The sequence below is a fragment of the Crocodylus porosus genome, unplaced genomic scaffold (genome assembly GCF_001723895.1).
Source record: "Crocodylus porosus isolate Cpor-Errol unplaced genomic scaffold, CroPor_comp1, whole genome shotgun sequence".
NCBI lineage: Eukaryota > Metazoa > Chordata > Crocodylia > Crocodylidae > Crocodylus > Crocodylus porosus.
In genome coordinates, this window is record NW_017728886.1 from 148,133,557 (window position 1) to 148,160,393 (window position 26,837).

The 26,837-nt window shown below is 44.1% G+C and overlaps 1 protein-coding gene across 1 annotated transcript; it reads right to left on the reverse strand.

Annotated features, from left to right (window-relative positions):
* Window positions 1-3,914: 3,914 nt before the first annotated feature.
* FAM217A (family with sequence similarity 217 member A) lies at window positions 3,915-26,834 on the reverse strand (the record flags this gene model as incomplete). Its single annotated transcript, XM_019538704.1, is given in 7 exon segments — window positions 3,915-5,120; window positions 5,122-6,211; window positions 14,447-14,526; window positions 14,620-14,691; window positions 17,814-17,839; window positions 17,943-18,027; window positions 26,745-26,834. Coding segments are annotated over 7 exon segments (1,503 nt in total), but the record flags the coding sequence as incomplete, so codon positions are not given.
* Window positions 26,835-26,837: the final 3 nt, after the last annotated feature.

Below are 26,837 nucleotides of genomic sequence, written 5' to 3' on the forward strand. Positions count from 1 at the left end.
CATGTGTAGCTTAATGCCAGTGGAGAAAAGTACAAAGCGTTCATTTTGATTAACAGTCGACTTCAAGGTTACATAAATGTGAGAGTGCCGCACGGCAGTTATACAGAAAAGGAAAAATAATATAAAGTCTTTGCTAAAAACTATAAGATAGTTACACCTGTCAGGAGATTCCTTCCTTTCTGAAGATACAGGCTTTAGAGGAGGTGCAAAGAATTTGGAAACATTTAATTCCAAGTACTTTTGAATCCCAGAGAAGGATGGAGGTCTGTGCTGCGCAGTGAACTTTTATTAGATGATTTACAGTATTTACTCAAATCCAAGATGAGGTCCCCCTACTCCCAGTCAACACAGGAGGGCGAGAAGGGGAAAGCTTAGTCTTAGATTTGAGTACTAGCTTTTCCTTCTTCAAGGGTATTACTGCTTGTCAATTTATCACGTGTAGCAGTACACTCAAAGGAGAAATGCAAGTTACTTATTTGTACCAAATTCATCCCTTCTTGTTTAGAATACTACTAAAACTTTACTCTTGAGAATGCGGGAGAAGAAACCAAGGCAGCAGAGGGCACCATGTTGCCTTTAGCTGCCCTAATATGTTCAAAAGCATGTGAAGTAGAAAGGGCTTGCAGGCATTCTAATAAGCACTGCTTTCTGAAATACAGTGAATGTGATGATATGAGTGTGAGGATGTGAATTCCAAGGACAGTTACAAATAACCAATCTCCAGTTACTGATGTTTCCAAAGGTTTAAAAGGCAGGACCCCTTGCCCTTTCTACTGTTAATATAAGAAGGATAATACATTAAAGAATACAGAAATGGGGCATACATCTATGTATTCGTATTTGCATATTTTTTATTTTGTTTTTCTCTCTCCCAATTGCCTTTTGAGAGAGGCACTCCCCTACCAGACTGCAAGCTGGTAACATTTTTGGTTTACAGTTCAACTAAGTTGCCAGTTACAGGGGGTACATGGGCAACTGTTGCCTCTATAGTGTGGGGGGGGCACCAGATTGTCAATGGAGGGGGTGGGGGAGCGCCTCAGCGGCAGATCACTGGACGGGGGGAGGGGGCTCCCCCTGTGGCCAATTGCCAAGCCAGTGGTGAAACCAGGAGTGCACTTCTGGTTTTGTGGCTGGTGCTTCCAGGGGGTGCATGGCTAATCTCAAGGGGCCTATGTGCACCCATGGGCACCCCCTATGCATCGCCAATGGGGTGGGGGGTATTTATTTGTTTTGCAACAACAGCATTAAGCAAGACTTACCTTTTTTTGCTGTTACACCACTTCGAATGTGAATATACATGCCTTTCTCTTTGTTGTACATGTAGTTATGCACCAGTTGTTATATCTCTGATAGAATTTTTTATAACCTACTTTTGCTTCCTCCCCCTCCCCACCATTGCAATCTGAGGATTTTCTGGTTTTATGTATGAAATGATTCATGTCATCAAATGATGTGCATTTATAGCAAATTAGGGCTGTGAGGGATCTTAGGAAACCACCCAGTCTGACCTTTTTCTCAAGGCAGAATCATCCCTGACTAAATCATCCCAGGCAGGTGTTTATCTAAACTATTCATAAAGCAGCCCAGGGATGGAGATTCCATACCCTCTCTGGCTAGCCTGTTCTAGTGCCTAAACATCCCCAGAGTAAGCAAGTTCTTCCTAATATCCAACCTCAATTTAAGACTGTTATTCCTTGTCATGTCCTCTGTCGCCAGAGGCCTCTTTCATATATATATATACTGCCTCATATGTAGGCACTGTATATTAATGAAAACTAGCTAATATAGATTAGATTGGTCCTGGCCCTTGATGGTAATGTATCAGTGACCAGTCTCAACCCTGTCAATAAGCCAAGGAAAATTTGTGCCCAGTTTTGAAAAGTATAGGAACTATTTTCTTCAATGTACTCCTGGGAGCACAAAGTAGGTCAGAATGTTTTTAACATTATTTGAAAACTCTAGGTTTAACCTTGTGAATCATATTTGTACACCTTACACTGATAACACTAAGACAATCCACAGCATCCCTAAAAGGATTTCAAGATACCCCAGAGTACCACAGCACCTTGGTCGAGACTTACTGAGCTATATTCTAGCTTCTGCTGCTGCTATGGGAGTTGCACTGCTAACATAGCGTGGACACCCTTCTGTGCCAGTAGAGAGAGAGAGTGCTATGGAGTTGTGGGTACTCCATTAGTTGTCCAAATCAACTCTCTAATGATTTTAACAAATGGTTCTTTCATGAACAGCATATAAAACAAGACATTCATTTTCAGACTGTTGTACTACAGGATGTTTATTGAGGCAGAAGAGTATATATTGTGTCTGTTACAACTGAATTACCTATATTTGGGATTTTTAAGTTTATACAAACAAACATACAAATGGATACTCTATTTCTTAAAGAATAGACCAATTTAATTACAGTGGGTGCATCTACATGAGATGCTTTACTGTGCGGCGGAGCAAATTATTGAGTAGTGAGCATCTACATCTACACGTGCAGACCCTTACTGTGCTGCAATTTGCTCTACTTAGCAGTTAATTTGTTACCTGCAAGTAGCAAATTAACTGCCAAGTAATTACTGCATAGTTATACAAGTGTAGATGGCAAATTTGCTCCCGGGTGGTAAGAGGCGGGAAACAAGGAAAATGGACTGGAGCCTGGACAGGGACAATGTCCCTCTGTCTGGGCACCGGGGAGGTCCCAGGCCCCACTCTGCAATCATGGACTGTGGGCTGGGAGATCCCTGCATGAGGGCAGTTCCCCACCCAGCCTGAAGCTGGCTGGGACCTGCCCCTAACCAAGACAGTTTCCAGCCAGCCCCAGGCTGAATGGGGAAGTCTACACGAGCAGCCTGCAGGTGGCTAGGGACTGGCCTGTTTTAGACGGTCTGCTCTCAAATGATGCACATGTAGACTCCTGCCCAGGGTGGGTACTAGTGTAAATTAGAGTAAAACCGTCCAGCATTTGCATGTGAAGACATGCCCAGTGTGAAGGAAAAGTGCATCTCAACCTTAGTGTAATGTAAGTAAATGCCAAGGACAGTGAGAGGTTGCCTGACTAAACCAGTTTGACAGTAGTGATGATGGAAGTTTTGCTAAGGAATGAAAGTCAAGTCTAGTTCATGAATAAAGGGTTTCAAAATACAATGACCAAATCACAAACTGGAGTGGGTCATAGGAGAGACCTGTGGTAATTTAGCACAAGGTTTAGCAGTAGCTGTGTATTAAGAAAAACAGCTAATAGATTCAGTCTTTGGAGCAAAAATCTTCCAGTGTAGATACCAGTATTTGTTAACCTCAGGAGGCCTGATTCATTCAATCTGTTCTCTTCCTTCTGTGATGTTGTTTACCTAAACCCCTAGGGTACTGTGAAAAAGTTGTGTGTAAATTGCTTTGCTTTGAGATCCTGAGATAAGTGCTTCTACGAGTGCACTGTATTATAGGCTATTCCATACTGTATTCCCCAGGTGAAAAACCCAGCCCTTGCTGTACAATTGTGTCGCATTACGATTTCACACTTTAAAAGACCACAATTCATCCTAAAACTTTAAAACATCTTTTAAACTGTTTTAGTCCTCTTTGTGGGAAAAACTGTCCTTGAATATATGAACAAGAGTGAACTGATATAGTGCTTTTTTGCTGAGTTAATTCTGTGGGATGTCAAGGACTGGGGACCCTAAAACCTTAAACATGATTTAAATGTCAACATTTAGTAATTTAATGACAGATTTGTTTTAGCAAAGATGTCTAGCTAATGGCATACCTTACTTATAGGGCCAGACCTTCCCTTCACACCTCTGATAAAATACAATTATTTGTTGATGAAAAAACTATAGTGACATACTGAAAACATGAGAACAGTGTAAAAAAAGGAATTTAATTTTACTATAGATAATTAGAAACTACTATATATTTATGTAAAACAATACTAAGAATTTAAATGGATGTTCTGCAGAATTTCTGCTTTGTTTCACAGCACTCATTGAAGGTACAGCCAGCTGCTTGAGGAGCACATAATGGCTTGATGGTATTTAGCTCAGAAGTACAGTGATGATTATGCTAACATAAAACAATATTGTCAAGTTGTAGTCTCCCTCCTTGTGCGTATTTATGTATGTGCACAATTTGAGGATAAACTATGGTCACAATAAGAACCATTAATCTAAATCTTCTGACTGCTAGGTGTATCAAGCTGACACACCACCAATCAGTATACCCACTGCATAGGTACTTGCACAGCTAGGTATAGAGATTCTACATGTGACTGCATTTCTGCATACATCTATGCTGCAACCAGGAGACGTGACAGCAGCCTAGGGAAACATATTTGTGGGAACAATTGTGCTTGAAGGACATAGCAGCACAGGTTGTACAAGCACACCAAGGATACTCAGATAGCTGGCCTGCAGTAGAGCCTGTCTTCTTTGTTGAAATACCACTCCCCCCTTTACATTGCACTTAAATAGTGTTCTTTAGGGGTTCTGGCAGGTTTTATTTTTGTAGTACGTTATGGGTGGGCACATGTGCACAGCCCCTTGGCAGGAATGTAGCAAAGATACCAGAAAGGCAGCCTCCCCAGCTGGTGGAGGTGAAGAATGGGAGGGAATCGGTAGTTAGTTGCTCCTTAGCTCCCCCATAACCCAAGGCTCAGTGACCTGCTTTCCTGATCGGATGTTGCAACTGTGGCAACAGCTGACTGAAACTGAAGACTTCTGCAGCAGCTGCAGGGGCTAATCCAATGGTCTGTCCTACAGGGCTGCCTGCCAGCTGACAATTTTAATGAGCTCTTATTGCTTGAGTACCAAGAGCCCTTTCAAGCTAAAGGTGCAACTGAGGGAATGGCTTGTGTAACACTATTTTTTTAAGTCGTACAAAGGATGTCATGGATGCCGGCAAGCGGGAGGTGGGGGACGAATCACTTTTTCATACAGTGCACTTGGCGTAAATTTTCAAGTGCTATTTCAGATTACCTTCATCTCATACCTTTAAACATACTTGATGATTTCACTATGAACAATGCAAGAGTTGCTCATGGTAAGTGTGAATTCAAAAGATTACCATTTGTCGCTTTGACTACACTTCTGCTTTGGCAAAGTAGATAGAGCTTTTACCTTTTTGACAATGGAAAAGTTTACCCGTTCCCACATTTTTTTTGTAGAGTTTTTTTTTGTTCTTTGGCTTTTTATATTTTGAACAGTCTTTTTCAGGAAATGAGCAGGCTATAGCTGTACTTGGAGGCAGTAACTTTGAGGTCATTTGAACAGCTGATTGAGTTTTTGGTGCACATGAGGAAGACCTCCGTGAGAGCATGTGATTTGAGTTCAAAATTGTAGACACTTTAGAGCGTTTAAAGGTATCACCAGATGCTCTATGCTGCTTTATGCTTTTTGAGCTGGTCCATTCAAGTGTGCAGAAAGCAGAAGGGCTGGATCTACTTTTTTCTTGATAATCTCCATTACAAACTGTCTGAGGACACACAGATTCGGATGGCCTTGGCTGCTTCAACTGAAGCATGGGTTTTAAGGAACTGGGTCGACTGCCAACTGGAACAGGGGAAGAGACAGTTAGGTCTTTTACTCTCTCTTTCAATACAGTTAGATGTTGCATTCTTTCCATTTCCAAGAGACGAGATATTAGTTTCACCATAGAGTCTTCTGGAGGTGGATCAAAGAGAGCCTTCCAGTTAGCCTTATCGAAATGGGATAACTTTTGTAAATCCAATTTATTGAAAGGTGATGGAAGAAAATCAGGGTATGAGAATTCTTCATTTTGGCGCTTGTAGAAAGCTTCTTTAATGTTTTCTGCAGTTTTTGGTCTTAAGTTCAGAGTCATGTTTTTAGCATAAGTTGGAAAAACTTCATCTGCCTTTTCACTTTTAGATTCATTACTTTCCTCTGTCAAAAGCTTGTCCTTTGAACTACTTTTTCCTGATGTCAAATTCCGCCTGGACACAAATCGTGTATTGTTACTATTACTTTCTGCAGCAGAGTAAGAGCTAGAGGCAATGGCTTCATTTCTGGCCTTGCAAAAATCCCCATTTCCATTTGTCCAGTAGATTCCTAACGCTGCCTGCTCCACTCCTGGATAAGATGCAGTTTGATATTTGTTCATGTGAACCCCCGCCAATGTACAATTAAAAGTAAAGAAATTTAAAGAAATATCTTTTAAGCCGGAGACAGTTTTCACTTGAGGTTTACTGATGTCTCTGGGAGGGAGAAAAGAGAGAGAAAAGGTAGGGTACTTTTTCATTTGGGGAGTTATAGGAGAAAATGCACCATGTTTAGAAATCTAATGCTACTGAAGTCCCTAGGAATTTTGACATTGCTTGGCTACCTATAGGTTGAGGAAGTAGATGTTCAATTGCTGTTCAATTGAAATTAAAAGACTAAATTACATCACTGGCTCAATCGTACACAATATATCTGACAGTGAAATAACCCACTTACATGGGAATTTTAATGCCTTCTACAAACTAAGGGTCAACTTCTGCTTGCCTAATAAGGAAAGTAGCCTTATTTTTGCAATGAAACAATCAAAATTTGCCATTAAAGTATCAAAAGTGGATTTTATTCTTGCTCACTTGAGTCCCATCCCTTCTACTCTTCTTTCCCCAACACCGACTTTAAGGCCAAACATTCAATCTATGACTTGCCTGTTCTATTGTCACTGAAACGTAATATGAGTTTTATCTTATTCCAGGTTCTTTAACATGTATATCCGAAAGGGAAGTTTAACCCTTAAATTAACAGGAGTTATATAGTTAGATAGATCCTTTAGGGCTGGAAACTGGCCCCAAAGAAAGATTCTTTTAAGTGTCTCAAGATCCTTTCCCTACATAGCAGGGAAGTTTTACCTATTGGTACACTATGTATGGGGGAAAAACTCTCATCTAAGTCTATCCCAACCATGCAGCTGGTCCAATAAAAGGTATCACCCACAAAAATCCTTGCCTCTTCACCACTGTTCTTCATAGGATCCAAAGCTAGTGCATAGGTTGTTTTTCCAAATAGACTAACTGTGAAACAAATACTAGTGACAAAAATACAGTAAGATTCTCCTCAGAACTCATGGTATGCAACTGCTGATGCTTATAAGTCAACTGTTAGTTTAGTACTGTTTTATTACGTAACACAGAAGAAAATGTAATGTCACAAACTACTGTTATAGTCAAAATATTAATCTCAGAGGAATGAGTTAAATATACAAGGTATTTAGAGTGAACTAATGATGCAACAATTGTGTAGGAAAAAGGAATAGCCACTAAGTGTATATCTAACACTGCCCAAGGCTCAGACTTCTAACCATCGTCCTGATATGGCAGGGGTGGGCAATTATTTTGGGCAGAGGGCTGCTTGATGACTTCTGACGGATGGGACAGGGCTGGCTGGGGCTGCACTGCTCAGCAGAAGCGGCGGCGGAGCCACGTGCTCCGGACTGACTGGCACAGGCAGGGGAAAGTGCAGCTGAGCCCCTGCTGCTCCGGCCGGGCTCATCCCATCCCGAGTGGCACACGGCTCTGCCGCCGCTTCTGGCTGGTCCGGACCCGGCCCGGCTCGTCCCGTCCCCAGCAGCACGTGAGGAGCTGACTTCAGCTGCATGCCACCTTTCCTGGCCGGGTCAGTCCCATCCGGAGCAACGTGGGGCTGAAGCCAGCTTCCCATGTGCTGCTGGGGACGGTGCGAGCCCGGCCGGGTTTGCACCAGCCACCAGCAAGCAGTGCGGAGCCATGTGCTGCTCGGGACTGACCAACACAGGTAGGGGGAAAATGCAGCTGAGCCCCTGCCACTCCAGTTGGGCTCATCCTGTCCCCAGCGGCACAGCTCCGCCGCCACCTCTCCTACCTGGTGCTGACTGGGTCGGAGCTGCGGCCCAGCTGCTGCTTCTCCTCCTCAGTGCCGGCCCGGCCCGAGCGGCACAGCACGGGGAAAGCCTGCCCAGCAGCCGCTTTCTTGGGCTTCCCTGCACGGCAGGGCTCTTCCCAGTCCCACGCAGGAGGCCAGACACTGTTTCCCCTTTGACCAGTCGTTCATCCCATTTCTGTGAAATGGGAATTTCCTCCCTCCCCACCTTGCACAGAAGGGTGACAGCTGTACAAGGAGTGGGGGATACCCCCATCACTTAAGCCATCCCAGGACCAGGGATGGATCAAGCCATGGTAGCTCTCTCCCACCATTCAAGCTATTCCAGGAACCCAGGATGGGTTGAATGGCACCAGCTCTCCCCCTATCCTTTGCATACCTGTGCCAGGGAATGGGAAGGAACTGCTGTGGATTGAGCCATTCCAAGATGAGTCAAGCTGCAGAGGAATATCTCCCCCCTTTGCAAAGCTTTGGGTTACCTTGGTTCTGTGCAAGGAATTCGGGGGACAGAGTGAGGACTGACCCTATGTATTAAATTGCATGCATCCACATAAATTTAAGATTTAAAAACTGGGAGTAGGAGTAACAAGAGGAAACCAGAGGACCTTGTTTATTCTAGACAAAATAATTAACTGGAACACTGAAATTAGTTGACTACTATTTATAACAGAAAAGAAAATGAATGTAACTTTAGGCATGTAATTTGGGACCAGCATGAAAACCATCATTCATCCCTGTTCATGCTGCAACAGCAAGAAAAGGGAAGACAAACATGATTAATGTACAGCCTGACTGATAGTTTGACCATAACTCTTGGGAACCCTAATAGATGAATTAAGGCCTTTTCTTTTTTTTAACTGAAAACATGTGATAAATATTCTGGAAGTGACAGTTTGTGACAGGATTACTACGCACCTCAGAATTGTGACAAATAGCAAGTAAGAACCAATGTCTGAGCAGCAGGATCTTAGACAGCTGACTTACTTTAAGCACTTCATTAAGTAGAAGTGGGGAATGAAAAATAAGGAGTTACACAATGCTTAAAAATTTGCCTCAAAACAAAGTTCTTTAAGGAAAAAAAGGTTTGAGTCTTTTGAAAAAACAAAGACAGATGAAAATATATTGTGTGTGCTGGCCTCAAGCAATGGGGAAAAGCAGTCTAATGGGGCCTTCTGAAGAGCTGTAGCCCTGAGCTCCTTGATTCAAATATTGAGAAAGAGATAAATTTGGAAAATATGTTACAGCATACCTATAAGCAGAGTTGGCCAGGAGATGAATTAAGGTAAAACCAAGGCTTTATTTTAGCTGGTAGGAGAGGCAGAGAGAGACAGCTTCAAGACAGTAGATCAACTTTTGAGCTGATCTTGAGCTTTAAAAGCTTCAAGACAGTAGATCAACTTTTGAGCTGTCTTACATCCAGTAGACATCACAAAAGTTAAATAAGGGTATAAGTTGTCTCAGGAATTATCCTTAACCTACCAGGGAAATAAAACCTCATCATGAATCAGTGATTTTCCAATAGCATGTCCTGCAGTGTGGAGAGATTGTGGAGCAGTTGATGAGGGCTGTACTTGTTTCTAGGCTATTAAACTTCATTAAAGCCACATTCAGTACCTTCCTAACATTACTTTTCCACTGGAACAAATGCAGCAGATACTAAAAGGGGAACAAAAGTGTCAATAAAACTATTACAATGTAACCTATACAGTGAAAATAGCTGAAAAGCCCTGATAATGTTTATCATCAGGTATCTTCTACTAGGTGACTGAGAAGCCCTCATAGTATCTTTCTGAGGATCCCTGCCCTAGGGCTTTCCAAAAAGTATGGAAAGATTAGGGGTTTAAAGGATTTATTAAATGAAAAGGCAATAGAGGCACAGACAAAGGGAAATACTTGGCAGAAGCATTTTCTTCAGACGGTGCTTTCAGACTCTTCCTACAGATAACAAGACATGTTCTTCCTCAGTGATGAGTGGATTAATGAAAATTAAATTTCATACTTATTTGTCTGCAAGCCTATACATGTCTTTAGTTTTTACTAAATGAAGATAACTGGTAATAAAATACTTTCTGGGTAATTTTCCAAATATAGCAAAAATATTTATAGCAATTACAGGTTCCCCTCAGAAGTATTAAGTTCAGCTAAACACTACTAGAAAAAAACTAAAAGAATCTTTCTGAGTCCTCACTGGGTGCATCTACATGAGGCACTTTACTGCACATTAGACTACTACACAGAAAAGCATCACCATCTACATGTGTGCAGGACCTGCTGAGCAGTAAATTAGGCTAATGCGCCTAGGTTTGCTAGTACCAAAAAAAATACAGGAACTAGATTAACCATGCATTACATACTATGCAGTAGTGCATGTGTAATACTGACCAGGAACAATTTACTCCTGGTCAGCCTAGGCAGCAAGGAGGCACAGGAGGCAGGGGAGAGAGAGGAGGGGTTATTGTCTGCAGCTCCAGTGTGGAGCTTGGGAATCACAGCCTTGCTCAGTGGTGCTGGCTTGGGGCAATGCCCCAGGGCTGAGTGGCAGCAGCGCCCTGAGCGCTCCCCTCCCTTTGCTTTGCTTGCTCTGTCTCCAGTCCCAGCACTGCTTAGCTCCCAGCTCCCTGCAGGCACAGGCAGGTAGCAGGAGCTAACTGGGGGGTGTGCTATGTGGGTAGTGGCTAGGTTGAGGGAACAAGGAAGCTGTCTGTCCCTGGTGACAGAGCTCCTCCATCCTGGTGCTGCTCAGTTCCCAGCTCCTGGGGGAGCCAGAAGCTGAGCAGTGCTGGAACCAGGGGCAGAGAGCTCCTCCAACCCCTGAGCAAGCAAAGTGAAGGGAGAGCTCAAGGCACTGCTCCCGTTTGGCCATGGAGCATCACCCCAAGCCAGCACCGCCAAGCCAGGCTGCAATCCTGAGCACCAAGAGGCTGGGAGCTGTCTCCTGCTCCAGGACAGCTACCGCCCTGCTTCCCAGAGCCCAGGCCTGACCCCTGTACCCCCGCCTGCCTGGGGCTGGTACCAAAGGAGCCTGGAGCTCCCCCCGGTAAGGCAGGGCAGAGGACCAGAAGCAGTCCTGGACTCAACTGGCCCTGTTAGGAGTAAATTTGTTCCCAATGCAGGGATACGTGTAGACGCATTCCCAGGTGCAGTTTACTGGGCCTTACTTTAATGCACAGTAACTTTAAGGTACATTAAATGCATATGTAGATGTGCCCACTAGTGCTGAAATTCAGAGTCAATTTATTTGGAATACCAAAAACTACATGGCAACAAAACAAGGAAGCCTAATTAGGTGGTCAGTTCTACCTATTAAGAAGCACATTTTTCAGGTTTTCTGTTTTTTCTTTACTTTTTCAGCTGTTCACAATCTGGCACTTCTGCTATCTCCTCTGCCCCAGAAAATAGAGAATTGACCAGTTTAACAATGGTCATCTTATCAGCTAGGAAGAGAAGAGATGATAAGCTACTGTCATTTATAGTCTGTCCAGCAACAACTGTGCACTGGACCCCAATCATTGATGTTTGGGAATGGTTCAATTGTTACATGTGGCTGCGCCTGAAAATACAACTGAGCAAAAACAAGTTTCATGGACATTATTACCATGAAGAGACTAGATCAGTCAGTCTAACCTCCCATATACCACAAATCATTAGTTTTCACCCACTTAGCTTGAGATTGAACCCAATACAATGCCCAGAACCCCTGGAACTGTGATGTGATGAGAAATGCACAGATGATTCTTATGAGGAGATCCATCCTGTGTCAGAAGGTTAAAAAAAAAACCCTCTGGCAATATGAGCTGAGGAAAAACTCTTTCTGGACCACAAACCCGGAAATCAGTTTGACCTTGAGTATGCAGGCAGACCCATCAGTCCAGACCTCTACCTGACTCAGAAAGTCTACAGGCCAATGACAGGCTATTCTAATTATTCCCCATTTTGTATTTGTGCATTTGATTTGTCTTTCTTAAATGTTATACTTTGTACTTGCCTTTACTGAATTTCATCTGGTTGATTTTGAACATTTTTCCCCAACTTTTCACAATAATTTTCAAGTCTGATCTTGCCCTCCAAAGTCCTTGAAACTCCACCCAGCTTAGTGTCATCTGCACTTTAAGGGCAGATTTACATTTCCCTGCTGTGTGCCTACATGACAGTATTCTAGTCATGTAAGTGGTGTTTTTGGCACTTAAACACCTGCAACTGTGGTCACATAAGCATGTGTGAGCAGACTGACTGTGAGCAGTAGGCCACATACTGGCCAGGCAGGTATGCAGCTACATATGCTTGGCTATTCTGGACATGCAAGTGTGCATCAGTCACAAAAGGGCAGCCAGACAGAAATGCATGACTAACAGTGTGGGTGGAGTATAACAGGGTTGTCTGTCCTGTTAAGGAATATGTCAGCCCTGAGGGAGCGTTCTTCAGTGAAATGGCTCTGGAGGAAAGGGGGCCTTTCTTCTGGCATATTCCTTTGCTTGTAATGGGACAAAAGCTTTGAATTGCAATTGCTCTTCATCTATTTTATCCAACGACTAGTAAATGCAAGGGACAGTGGCTCAGCTTTAAAAGGAGGACTGGAGAAGGAACTGGAAAAATGCTTAATGTGTGATGTGATGGTTTGACCACCATACTGGAAAGTCAGAAAGACAAGTTAAGTTAAAACACACTGTGGGCCTAGGTCTGCTTCCTAGTCAATTTTCCTAACCACTCAGTTACTGGGGCTAAAACATAAGAGGTTCTGCCTGTTCCCCATGCTTACATTCACGAATGTATAGCTAGCTACATTCCTGCCCAACCAGTCTTGAGCGTACCCGTGTTCAGTCTACATGCACATATTTATGTGTTTATAGCGCTGGCATAAATGCTCCAAATGCCTAGGTATGTGGCTAGAAAACTGTAATTCATCAACTTCATAGTTTTTTTTTTTCCATTACTGAGAACATACTGCGTTCTGCAGCAGTTTAATTGTAACTTATTTAGTGAGGTTTTGTATGCAAGTGTAAAATGAGGAGCTTTTTTCACATGATGATTGGGAGGGAGTGGGGGGATTCTTATGTTTGAATAAATATGGTATATGTCCCTAGTTGCTTATGGCAATGGCAGTGGGGCAGTGTCTATAGCCTTACTAAACTGAAGGTATCACATCAACATTTCTCTCTTTTCCATTAAGCCAGTTATCCTGGCAAAAAAAGGAGATTAGACTAGCTTGATCCAATTGGTTCTTGATAAAGCCAGGTTGGCTGTACCTTAATAAAACAAAATAGTCACAAGAGGAAGATGCTCCAAGAAACTTCTCTAAATCACCAGATATGCCTCTAAGTACAGCTGCTGCTCCTTCTAGAATATCATTAGGTCTTAATCCTACAAAGAGTTAGATTTATGCATAACTTTATACACCTGTCTTTACGTACATTGGGTGCATCTATACATGCACTTTACTGCAATTAGCTCTGCAGTAAAGTGTCACTGTCTACTTGTGTGCCAGTATTAGGTTGCAGTAAATATTAACTCCACCATAAGATAATACTGTCAGGGATAGTACTATCTTATGGCGGAGTAATTAAGTGTGATGAAATGCACATGCAGACAGTCAGGGACTGGCTGGGGCATGAAAGTGATAAAGTATGGGAGCTGCCTGCTGCACGGTTCTGTACTTTGGCTCTCCAATGCCCCAGCTAGCCCCTCTGCCACTCAACACTGCACCCTGGAGCTCAAAGCTGACCTCCCAACCTGCTGTCAGCCCGGAACTGCTCTACCCTGCTCAAACTGCTGCTGTCCCAGGTGCATGTGTAGACACTGTGCAAGGGAGCAGGTGACCCTGGCTCAAACTGCTCCAGAGTTTATCGTGTTGTGTTAATTTCACAGATAGCTGCACCCATTGCCTTGGACAATTAAATTATCCATGTTCTTGTCTCTTTGTAGGATCAGGACTTAATTTTACAGCAACTTAAGCAACTTCTGTCCTTTTCTTGTTCAAACATAATAAGTTAAATATAAAGTTAAAACAGTCAAATGTTAGAAGTGAAAATAACCAATGTCATTCACACCTAGCTGATCCTAAGAAACAGGGTGACTAAAGGAATGGTGTTCTTTAAGGTGGAAAGGAAAGAGTGGGTCTTAGATAGATGGGAAGGAGGAATTCTAGTATGGAGAAAAAATTAAATTTCCTCTTGTATATTCTTATTTCATGGAATTGGCAGAGTATATACAGGATTAATTGGAAAAAATAATGTTAATAACATTAATAAATTACATCCCAAGATGGCAAAAAACATGCTTTGGATATAACAAAAGAGAAAACAATTGTGTTCCAGAAGAGATTAAAAACACTTCCCTGAACATCATACTTTCCAAGTTCTCAAAGTTACTTTATTTTAATTAAATTATCTATATATTAATCCATAAATCCCCTTTGAACTTGGATGTTAGAAATCATATAAGATGATAATTAACCAGTAGTATAAAATTCCACAGTGTGCTAAATGCTTGTCTTAGCAAGCAGTCCTTTCACTTGTTCAGCTTGCTTGGACATGGGCGAACAAATTCTGTTCTAATTAAATTGTTTGAAGAATTAAATGTGTTACCTGTTCACAGTAGCATTGACTTGATTATGTGTATATCCCCAGGAATTAAATGTCCCTTCCTTGTCATTATTTTGATTTAGCTGCAAAAAAGAAAAAACATTTCTATAAAAATACTACTAATGTAAGTTTTATAATGTGCTAAGATGGAAAATAAAAAAACAAACAAATCCCACCTGCGTTCTTCTACTTGTATTCTTTGACAATCTAAGATCTGCCAGTAGTTCCACTGGGCTTTTGTAAGAGTCCTGTAAAACAGATCAACCATAGTATTTACTCCGTGTAAAAGTACTTTTTCCAGACATGATCATCTATTTCTCTTGGGTATTTTGATCTAAGTTTTCCTTGGTTGCAACCATGCAACCCCACTGACTTCACTGGGCTGAATTCGGTTTTTATCAAAGTATTTAAAATGCTTTGTGTGAAGAATTTGTACATGTTAAAAATGCTGGCTAGAGAAGTGGTTCTCAACCTTTTTTGTACCAGGACCCATCTGTAAACATCAATGGCCAGTCCCAACCCAGTGCCCCTCACTCCTGACCTGCGACCCTTTCATATATTCTTGTGACCCACCAGTTGAGAAATGCACACTGGCAGTCCTGTTCAGAAGGAAATGCTCCTCTCTGGGTGTGTCTACATGAGCTACTTTACTGCACAATAAACTAATCTACTGCACAGTAAAGTGTTACTATCTATACACACACACCATTTACTACACAGTAAATTAGTCTACTGAGAGAACTGCCGTGCTTCTGGGTCAGCTCCCAATCAGCCCCAGGCTGGGCAGGGATTTCCACTTGTGACAGGTCCAGGCCATACCCCAGCTGCTCAGGGAAATCCCTGTCTAGCAGGAGGCTGGCTAGGAGCTGCCCCAGAAACAGGACAACTCCTAGCCAGCCCCTGGCTGAACAGAGAAGCCCCACTGGACTTGTTCCCATGTTCAGGGGCTGGAAGAGCAGTGCAGTGGCAGCTGTCTCCCCTGCACATCAGGACCCCTCCCAATGTATATGGGCCAAAGAGATAGCTGCTCCTGCAGCTGGCAGAGCTCTCCTGGCTGTGTGAGCCTGGGACTGGCTCTGTACTCCCTACCAGCTCCTGGGCTAGCACCTTAGAGAAGCCTGGAGTTCCCCCTAGCTACTGCAGGGGACCAGAGCAGGGTAGGAGCAACTCTGTCCTGGGCTGCTCCCACTGGGAGCAGATTTGCTCCCAACAGGATGCCGGTATAGACATGCTCCCAAGTAAGGCTTACCACACAGTGGGCGTATCTACACATGTACCGTTACTGCGCAGTACAGGCTTGTGTCTAAATGTGTGCAAACATACTGCACAGTAACTATGGAGACTTAGGCCGACTTGATGCTACACCTACATGATGCAAGTAGCAAATTTATGTTTGAGTAGTTACTGTGCAGTAAGGCATGTGTAGACACCTTATTGTGCAGTAAACTGTTTGTGTGGACTGACTTGGGACTAATTTTAGTCCCAAGACAGTCCACACGCAGCGTTACTATGCTTTAACACTTGCATGTGTGGACACCAGTATAAAAGCTGCTTACTGTGCAGTAAATACATGTGTAGACATGCTTAGTATGTTACTGTACAGTAACACTTTATAGCATTAATAGCATGTGCAGACATGCCTTCTGAGTAGCAGAGCTAAAATTGCTTCATCCTAGAAGTTTCCGTCTTCATCCAGTTTTAGACTCCGAGGTCTTGTGAAACTTGTGGGTAGACAGATCCCTGACTTGGTGTGTCCGGCACCCCGCGCTGCAGCCACCTGCCAGCTTGGCAGTGGGGCTGGGTTACAAGCTGGTACTGAGTGCCGGTAGGGGGAGGGGAGAAAGCAGCCCCTCCCCGCCCCATGCCTGGTGCCCTGTGCTGCAGCTGCTTGCAGCCTGCCTGGGGCTGCCTGTGTCTGCTCTAGACAGCCCTGCGTGGGCTGCAAGCACCTGTAGTGGAGGGTGCCAGCCATGGGGCGGGGAGAGGCCACTTTTCTTCGCGCAGGGAAGGAGCCCAGGGAAAAGATGAGCACGGAGGGTGAAACGGCCCCTCCCATGCCCCACACCCAGTTCTCCGCATTGCACGCGCTTGCAGCCCTCATGGGGCTGTCCAGAGCAGGCACAGGCAGCCCCATGTGGGCTGCAAGCAGCTGCAGCGTGGGGCACTGGCCATGGGTGGGGAGGGGCCACTTCCCCCCACCTGTGCTCCTTCCCTGCCTGGGGTCTCCCCCCTGCCTTACTTGAGCTTCCTGCAGCCACGTGCTCCCAGCCCAGAAACTGTGGCTGGGGCTTCCAGCTGGGGGTCGGGGCCGCGCAGGCCCCACTGTTGAAGCCCACCGGAACTTCCCCTGGGTCCTACTGCCCTTGGTTCCTGTCACTTTTGACAGGAACCAAGGGCAGAGAAATATTAATTTTCTACATTTTTTAGGGGCCCCGCAGGCCGAATAGAATGGCCTCCAGCCTGCGGGCTGTATTTTGCCCACCTCTGCTCTACTTATAGGCAGCAGACAGAAGAAGTGAGATGCAGAAAGGTCAGAAGTCAGAAACAGGGAGTTGTGTGGTTGTTGCTAGTGAACTTCCTGTGCTTGAGACCTACATGCCAGGTAAGTTCCAAATGCTCCTCAGGTACAGGATGGCTACAAGACAAGTTGCACCAGGGTCAGCCTTACTCTTTAAGTTCAGCAGAGTTTTCAGGGTTTGCCTGGACTGCTACCAGGTGTAGAGCTAAGAGGCTGGTAAGGGCTGTAATGCAATATGAAATGCTCTAACAGTGTGGAGAGAAAGCATAGTTGCTAATGGTGGTAGCATTTTTTTTGTGATGTGTGCAATTACCAGATTTCATCATTCTATTACAGAAAACAGTGTTAATACAACATAGGGTCTATTCTTACTTGCCTACAAAGGTTACTCCCAGCTAAGGTTGTTCCCATTTCCTGAGGCCTAAAGTGAATTAAATTGGAGTTTCACTTTTTAAAACAAGTGGAACATTTTTTAATTCGACCTAGGACAAATCCAAGAGGCAACTATAATCCACAAAGAAAACTTCTGGAATCAGTAAGTTGTTAGAAAGCTATTAAAAATACATACATGCATACATATTAAATATTAAATATGAAATATAAATAAATGTTAAACATAAATATACACACAGGCAAATTCGCACATAGAAACTATTTAAAAAAATCTTTTTGTTGGTAGACTTCACTTCCTTTATCGTTTTTAAGAAGAAAAATTATGGTGTAGACCTTTTCAACACTGCTATCTACTTTTGCTTGAAGAAGACTAAAACCAGCAGTCAGTTCTGACATTTATTAAATTACATTCAGGTAAATTGGATTGAAATTATTAAGATTTCTTTCTTTTGCCCTTACCTTGTGCAACTTGCTTGACAGAGCACCTGTAAAAGACCAACAATAAAAAAAACAACAGTTGATATATGTTTATAATAGGCCTTTAGAAATTTTCTCCATGCAGAAGCACAAATGCCTGGGTTTTCTTACCTCCTGTGCCAATGACATCCCCGGAGGGGCAGTATTTATTTTCACAAAGGTGGACATCAGGTTCTGAGTCACAGGTTTGTAAGTTCTGCAACAACACACAGTTTGTTATAGTAAGTGCAAAAATATGGACACTTTAAAACACACTGCAATTACAACAATTACAACAATTTAAAACAGTGAATCTATGAGCCTTCTTATTTGCTCATTGCAAATTAGCACCCTTGAATGGAATGTAAATTATAAATATTTGGGGTGAGGCAAAGCAACTTTTGTAGTTTGGTTATGGCATGAAGAACCATTTTTGTGGGCATTTCCCAGCAGCCCCACCCCCCACTGCTGGCTGGTGGAGAGGCACTGGCATTACATTTAACTTCTTAGAAGATGGCACTGAAACGTTTTCACTTTACTGACTGGCACCTTCATTTAGTCTATGTCACTAACAGACTGGGCACGCCTACACATGTGCTTTAATATGCCTTAGCCTATTTTAATACACTTTAAAGCATCACAGAAAAAACCATTCTCTTTAGCAAACGCACATTAAAATAAGCAGGTGAGCCTTTTTCTAGTACCTCATAACAGAGGGCATTTATACACATACTTTTTTATCCCATGATTGCCGCAGATCCGCCACTTTGGAGCAGACTCAATTAATTGAGTCTGATCTGCATGCAAGCTGGCTCATACCGGGCTGTACTGCATGTAGTTGTATCAGTGGTTAAATGCTTCAGCACGCAGAAAATGGCGGTGGTGAGCTTTTGAACTAAAGCACTTTCTGTGTGTTTTAGTCCAAAAGCGCACTGCTGCCATTTTCTCAGCACTGATGCACATTTCACCATTTATACAACTGCAAGCAATGCAGTGCCTGGCGCTTGTCAAAGCACCTGGCACTGCAGCAGTTGCATGTGTAAAAATGTCCTGAGGTACTAAAATTGATGCACATTATTTAAAACGTTTTAATGAAAGTGTAGATGTGCCCACCCTCAACATGTGATCTATGGCTGAAGTGATTGTCACATTACCTTTGTATTGAAGTAAGCACTGGGACATTCTAAAACAGCGTATTATATGAATAATGCACTTTTTTTTTTTAGGTTGATTTCATGGGACATCACAGCCAGTGCAATATTTCCTAGCAACTGCAAACATGGCTGTTTTTCGCAGTTTCCACAAAACCCATAAAACTGCAAATTAGGTAGACCCCTACACATATGTAACAAAGGGAGCAGAGCTGACAAAACACAAACGATTGTAGGTTAGATTCTGACTTTTCACATTTAGAATTTCCTCTTGCAGGCTTAGATTTTCCCAGGACAATGTGGGAAACAAATGAGGTTTTAGTTCAAGATTTTTTAAATCTTGTCTTAGAGCAGACAAATGCTGTTTGGCTGTAATCCACCTGCTGCAGACAAGTTGCTCCACCAAGTACCATGATGTTATCAACACTTTGTGCCCAGAAGCCAGTATGTTTTAGGGCTCGTCAGCTAAAAAATGAACAGTTAAAAAAGTGCGTCACAACTCAGCATCACATATGATGACTTATTTACATATTAAATTCTCTTAAAGGCACATCCAGAATTCCTTGGGGCTAGGGATATAGGAACCAAGCCAAGGATGTCTACACATTCCCAAGGAAACAGCAATCTTTTGTTTGTCTCAGCAACAAGTTAAAGAGCTCTTTAACATTTAGAAAAAAAATCATAGAACTTATAACCATATTGCCTGCAAGGTTTATTACAAGTGGTGAATACATGTTATCATTGTGAAGTACATTGTGAATCAAACCAAGCAATCTGAATCTGAAGAAGCACATACTGGCCACGTACAGGCAGTGTGGTTCTACCAGAAGAATCACTGCTCTCCTGGTAGAAGCTAGGAATGTATAAGCATTCATTCAATTTTTCCTGGGAGAACATGCCCCTCTGTGAGAGAAATTTCAGGCTGAAACTTGGAAGACCTCCTTTGTTGCTGCTCCCCATGCCTTATGAACACTGGGATCAACCAAATCTGGGGAAGGTGGCATGGAAAGCAGTAGTAAGTAAATGAGGACAGCTGCAGTACAGGCTCTGAAGTACATTTATCATAAATTTCCACTGGTAAAAATGAATGGCTGTTTGTAGCCGCTGTGCTATTTCTGCAATACAAGATGCTAAACAGAAATAAGGTTTCAATTGTACTACTGTATGGACAGTCCATAACAGTGGAATAGTTCTTGGCATTCGTAGCATGGGAAAGAACTTCTAATTTGTTAATAATAAAGGTTGACTTCAATCCTTGCCTCTAGCAGTCTTACTTCTGCTTTCACTTTCCTGAAGGCTTTTCCTGTTGTTTCTTGTGTCCCTTTTACCATTCAACCTCAAGCCCTAGGTCCTGAGTGTTTCCAATGTTCTGTGTAAAAGTTAAACTACTATTTTGTTCTTCGTAGGAAGAAGTAAAAAATGCTATTGACACATGGAATATACTGTATTTATTCATATATGAGCTTCACCCCCCCTCCAGTTAACATGGGGAAAGAAGCCCTTTGTTTTACACTCACATACAAGGAAACCCTATTAGATATACTGCCTATCTTTGAACAATTGCTAAAAGCAGCATGCACTCAGTAATGGAATCCAACTATGACTCTGATTACATGTAGGTAACATTGAGCATGACTATAAAACACAACCCACATGGGGCAGATCACTTCTCGGCCTTTTGGTTAAGATCAAGTGAGACTATGCATCTGAACCCCAATGTCCCCAGGCCTGGGGCTTGCACACAGGATACCTACCTGGATCTGGGGAGTAACTGAAGCCCCAGACCAACAGGTCTGGGAGAAAGAGTACTTGCCCAGTGGTAGAACCACAGACTTGATGATTGAGTTAAATTTTGGAACTTAACTATTGGGCTTTGCCTAACTGAATTTAGAATAAATTTAGCCTTACTAAAGAATAATTACAAAAACTAAATATGCTGATAGAACCCTACCACAAAAATAGTTTAATATAACCTATCGGAATAAAATATATGGTACTACACATTGTGCTCAGTCCACCTCAGTGTTGACTCTTTTTCAAATCATGGTGAGCCACCACACTGAATACATTTCGACTTCCTCTTCACTCCCACAGCTCAGCTGTGTCTTTCTTTCCCATTTCCAAAGAGTCCTGTTTCTTCACCAGCCTTAAAGCTAGGGAGAGAAATTACACATAAACCGGTATAAGTGATTGGAAACCGGTTCAAATCTGTAACACAACAGAGGTTCAGTGCACATAAACCATTTTCAAAATGGCCAAAACCAGTTTAAGATAAACCTGGGTGGATATAGAATCAAACTTAACTGATTTAGGTTTAATTGGTTTATTGAACTTCTGCCCCAAATTCCTTCCAAGTTCAAGTTGACTCTCAGTCCCTGGCATCCCAGGATGCTTTACACCTTCCCTGCAAGGGTAGATAGCTTTAGTACAAGCTGTCTGCTCCAACCAAGCAGGGAGGCATACTCTAGCATCCTTTGGCTTCTGAACTGAGCCACTGCAGGCATGTGGCTGCATTTCCAGAATCAAAGTGAATGTCTGTTTACTTGCTGATCGATCCAATCTATACAGCTTAGACTAACCTGTGAAGATCAAATCAATTCAGCCTCGGGCTTTTTGGCTGTCTGTACTTAGCCCAAATGTCTGGCAAACATCACCAAATATGGTCTCAAACAGTTCAACAAGAATCCCTGTCACCCCCTCTCTCAACCTGATCCATATGATTAGTGTGGCCCTGTCCTCCATGAGTTAGAGCCAGACCAAGTTGCTCTGCATCCTATCTGCATATAAATTTTTGGAGGTTCCCAGGACTCATAATAAGAACACCTTGTTCCAGTCATGAGTGGGGGGCTACTTAGCCTACCAATCCTTTGTTGAGGGTATTTGGATGCATACTTAAACACTTGCTGAACTGTGGGGTCACAATAGCTTGAAATGCTATTGACCCTGTTGGGGCCCAGCCCATTGAACTATATAGTATACAACGGGCCTTTTGACTTTGGACTAGTATCATGTATAGTTTGCAATGATGAGGCCCCAACAACCCTGGTGAATCACTGGAAGATCCAAGAGGTAATAAGGGCAAGGAGACGTCATATCACCTGTGAATCTATTTCCTGGTGATGGTTCCCAGGCCGTGATGGAGAGAATCTTCCTCCAAGGCCTATAGAAGGAGCACCGAGACTTGCACTGGCAAGTAACCCACTGGGAACGCCTTGTGAAGGCATGGAAAAACAGCACAGGGGAGAGAGGCCCATCCAACTGCCCCAGGCAATCCTGCTGGTAGGAGGCAGAAACAATAGATCACCTCTTTCAGAACTGCCCACTTGCCAGAGAGGTGTGGAAAAAAGTTTACATACTCCTCCTGGTGGTAACAGGTTTTAAAACCCTGATCAGAGAGGTGCTGCTGTACAGGCACTTGACTAAGCAGCACAGGGGCCTGACAGCCCACTTCATCCAAATCATCTCCTGCTTCAGAAATGCCCTGTGAAAGACCAGGAACTTGCTCATAAACAAGCACACAAACCAGATGAGGATTGTATTAGAGTGGGCCTGAGTGAGATGTACTGGGATTACAAAAAGATGGTACAAGAGGATAAGAAAGAGATGGTGGACAGCACATGAAAGAGAGGGAACTAGCATACACTTTTAAGAGGCAAACTCTCTGAAGACAGCAATGAGGATAATGACAATGATGATGACAACAAATCCAATGATGAGTGAAAGAGCTAAACAAACAGAAGGATTTGGGAAGGAAAAAGGGAGGGGACTGAGGCAGTCCTTTGCGTATTTGGGACGGTTTCAAGGAGACAGTGATGGAAGCATGGGCATGCAGGAGTGTGGGTACACTATGGAGAATGATGTAACTATAAAATTGTGCTTTGGGAGTGTCAAGTGAACCATAGTGGTCACAAGACAAGTTGTTAGAGGTACAGTTATATAGTAATAAATATTTTTGCAAAAGAAAAAGTATAGTTTACAGGTCACTTGCAAAAATGAAAGTGAAAGAAAAGGACAAGGAAGAAAGGATGCAGAAAATACTGGTATAGGCTGTTCAGAGGCAGGACCCCCTAAGAGAACCATGATGACAATGAGTGGAAGGACCAGGGAAACAGATGGGGGAACTGGGTGGGAGGAAGGAAGCAATTAAGTGGTCCTTTGCATGATCGTGACAGTTAAAGGTGATGGTGACAGGCACGTGGACATGTCTGAGCACAGGTGCACAGTGCGGTCATTGTAACTGGAATGGGAATAAGGTAACTAAAGGTGTGTTCTGGATGGTTGAGTGAACCATATCAGTCAGAAGACAAGTTTGTAGAGATTAGGTGTCTCTGTGTGTGTGTGTGTGTGTGTGTGTGTTACATTATATGTACTATTACATATTAATATCATATATTTATATATTAATATATAATTACATCTATATCTATATATATATATATGCAAAATCCAAAAAGAGTTTGCATGTCACCTGCTATGACGCTAGGCAGTGTACACACCACCCATCATGTGCCCATACACCTGCAAACCAATGTAGTTCTACAAGGTCCTAGAGCAGCTCTGGAACTGGTATGAGCTACAAAAAGAAGGCCCAATGACCCAGAAAAACTATTGTGAAATATAGGAGATGGTAAAAGCAAGAAACAGACTGTCACCAGTGGACACAGTCCCCAGTGACTTGAACTGGCAAGTGACCCATCAAGTACTTCACGTGGAGGCTCCCCAACCTGTACCAGAGAAACCCGTCAGTGGAAAGAGAAAACAATCAACCACCTCCTCTGGAACTGCCCATATGCCAGAGAGATGTGGAGGAAAGTAATTTTACTTCTCATGATGGTGACAGGACCCTGTCCAGAGGTGGACACTGTACAGACATCTAACCAAGCAGCAAGGAAACATGACAGCTTGCTTTGACCAGTTCACTTCCTGCTTCAGAAATGCCCTGTAGAAGGACAGGAACCTGCTTGTATACAGACACACAAATCTCTCAGTTAAGGACTGTGTCAAAATGGGACTGAGTAAGCTTCAGGGGTACTACAGGAAGACAGTAGAAGATGATCAGGAGGAAACAGCAGAGATCACATGGAAGAGAAGAGATTGGGACAGTGTTCAGGAGTGGGGTTCCCAGAGAAAACAACAATGATGAGGAAGAGGATGATGACAGTGATGAAGTGGGGGTGAGAGAAGAGGATGACAGGGAAGAAGACAGCAATGAAGACAACATGGAATAAGGACTCGGAGGAAAAACAAAAGGGTATTGGGGAGCATGAAAAGGGGAGGGGAGTGTGTGTGTATGCAAAAAACCCCAAAAGTTTGTATTACATATAAGCAGGTGCTAAAATTCTCCTTTAAAGTGTGTTTATGGAGTACCTGTGTTAAACTTGCAGCAGTTTAAAAAAAAAGAAGGTAAAATTAATTATTTCTGGATGAACTGTCCATGGGTACTATATGCAAATTACTACAGCTACTTTTTTCAAGTTCAGTGTTTTCAAATGTGTCTCTTGCTTCCATGTGCTCAGAGCAAGCAGGGTGTGACAGTAAGAAGGGGAAAAAGGTGCTGCAAGGGGAAAAAGTTGGCAGAGGGCAAAAGGGCTACCTTACCCCCGATTTGTTTTTCCTGCTGCAGCGCTGGGAGGTTGACAAATTCAAGGCAAACCTCCAATAATTAGATCCTATGCCTGGAAAATTATAGAAAATGTATAAATTTCCTTTATATAGAATCTATTACTAGGGGGTTGTCTTTATTGGAGTTATTTTCTATTTGAGTAAATATGGTATTTGATGACATCCTGGGTGCATGTCTAAATCTAATGAACAAGACGCATGTAGTTGCTGATTAAGACTTTAAAAAAAAGTTTGATTTTTTTCAATCTCCAACTGTGGGATGTCATAAATGTACATGTTGCCAAACGAGGGTTCTTTGTACATAAAAAAGAACAGAAAGCGTTGCACCTGCTGCAGCATGTTTACTGAGCAGCCTTATAGGCTCACCATTGGTAGCAAACATTCTCAAAAAAGATAATCAAATCCAACATCATAAGGAAGGCAACTGGCAGCCTGTATGGGGATGTGTGTGTTGGGGGGGGAGGGCAAAATATGGCCTGCAGGCCAGATCCAGCCTGAAAATTAATTTTATCTGGCCCATGGGTGGGCAGCACAGGTGTCAGCAGCTCATAGCAGGCCCTGTGCAACCTGTACTTGGGCCCCTGCCTCTGCTGGCAGGCAGCACCGGCAATGGCTCTAGCCTCTGAAGGTGTCATGGGGGACACTGGGAAGAAGCAGCTCCACCCACCCACTGCCAGCAGATGTACAAAGCTGCCAGCAGATGCCAAAGCTGGAACTGTCACCCACACTTCTTGCCAGCAGTGGGGGCCCAAGCACGGCTCACCTAGGGCCTGTCGCACGGTGCTGGGCGGGTGGGTGAGGCTGCTTCCGTCCAGTGTTCCTCACACCACTTGAGAGATGCAGTCCAGCCCTGCAGGCCCTAGGGAAGCCATGCTTGGTTCCTGACCTCTGCTGAAAAGTGGTACCCAGGGCCTGCAGGGCTGGACTGCATCTCCCAGGTGCTGCGGGGGACACTGGGCAAAAATACCCTGGCCCACCCAGCACTGCGAAGTAGGCCCTGGATGAGCCATGCTGCACAGTGCTGGGAGGGCAGGGGTGATTCCACCCAGCAGCTGCCAGGGCCCTGAGCCAGGGACAGAGCCTGGCTGTGGGCCTCTGCGCTGTCCCATCCTGCCTTGCCATCAGGGCTCCTGGGAGCTGTGGGGCAGCGATGGCGGGGTGTCTGCACATGTGCCAGGAGGCCTGATGGTGGGGCAGGACAGTGCAGAGGCCCTCGGCCAGGCTCCAACCCTCTTGCCTCACCCCAAGCGCCAGATGGTGATGGCTCCAGGCAAGGAGTGGAAGGGCAGGCTGTGGCCAGGAAGCGTGTGTGTGCATGTGTGCGTCCACAGCCCTCAACAGCTCACCACAACTTGTTAAATGGCTCTCCAGCCCAATTAATTAATTTTCCTGCTGCAGCAGTGGGAGGGCCCTTTCTTGTGGCCAACCCTTGTGAAAGTAGCTGATGCTGCTTGCCCAACAAAGTTGCAAACTATAGAAATCATTCAAGTGCCGAAAGCTTTATCTGCCGTCCTGCCCTGTCATTGTTGTGGTGAATGAATCAAGCGCGCAGCCCTCAGGGATACAAGGTAAGCACCACGGGCAACGGTCCAGGTGGGCACAAGGTGACACTGCACCAGCTTCACAAACTTGATCCCTACAGGAATAATTATGGCACACAGAAGCTAATTGTTCAGGCCCAGCGCCTCGTACAGTTCACAATAAAATCGCCCCTGTCCCTTGGCCGCCGCCTGGATCTGTGTGCGGGATAAAAAGACAGCTGCAAAACAGCAGCATCCAGTGGTTACTGCAGCCTTCAAACCGTGGATGGATTAGGCTGCCAACGGATGCCACCTTTGCAGTTCTGTGGCGGCACAAAGGGAAAGCAGAGGTCCAGGCCGTTTGTGGCACTGCATATGCAGCAGCAACAAGGCAGCATAAATACGCTCTGCTATTTTGCTGGGGTGCAGGAGGCGGGGTGGTTTTTTTTTAAGGCAGGAGAGGGTGGGCAGCCTGCCGCTGCCCATGCTCTCCCCAGGCCCCTGCTCCTGCACGCCCTGAGCTCTCCCCTATGGGGACTGAACGCCTGTGGGTGCCTGCACGGGGTTCCCTGCTTGCAAAGGCAGCCAGCGCTTGCTAGCGGGGCGGTGCCTGCGCCGGGACACCCCGATCCCGCTGGTACCTGGCGGGAGAAGCCGGTGCCGTAGACGCCGTCAGCGAAGGAGGCTCCCTGGGCCTCGCCGCGTCGCCCCCCGCTGCGCCCCCGCCGGGCCCC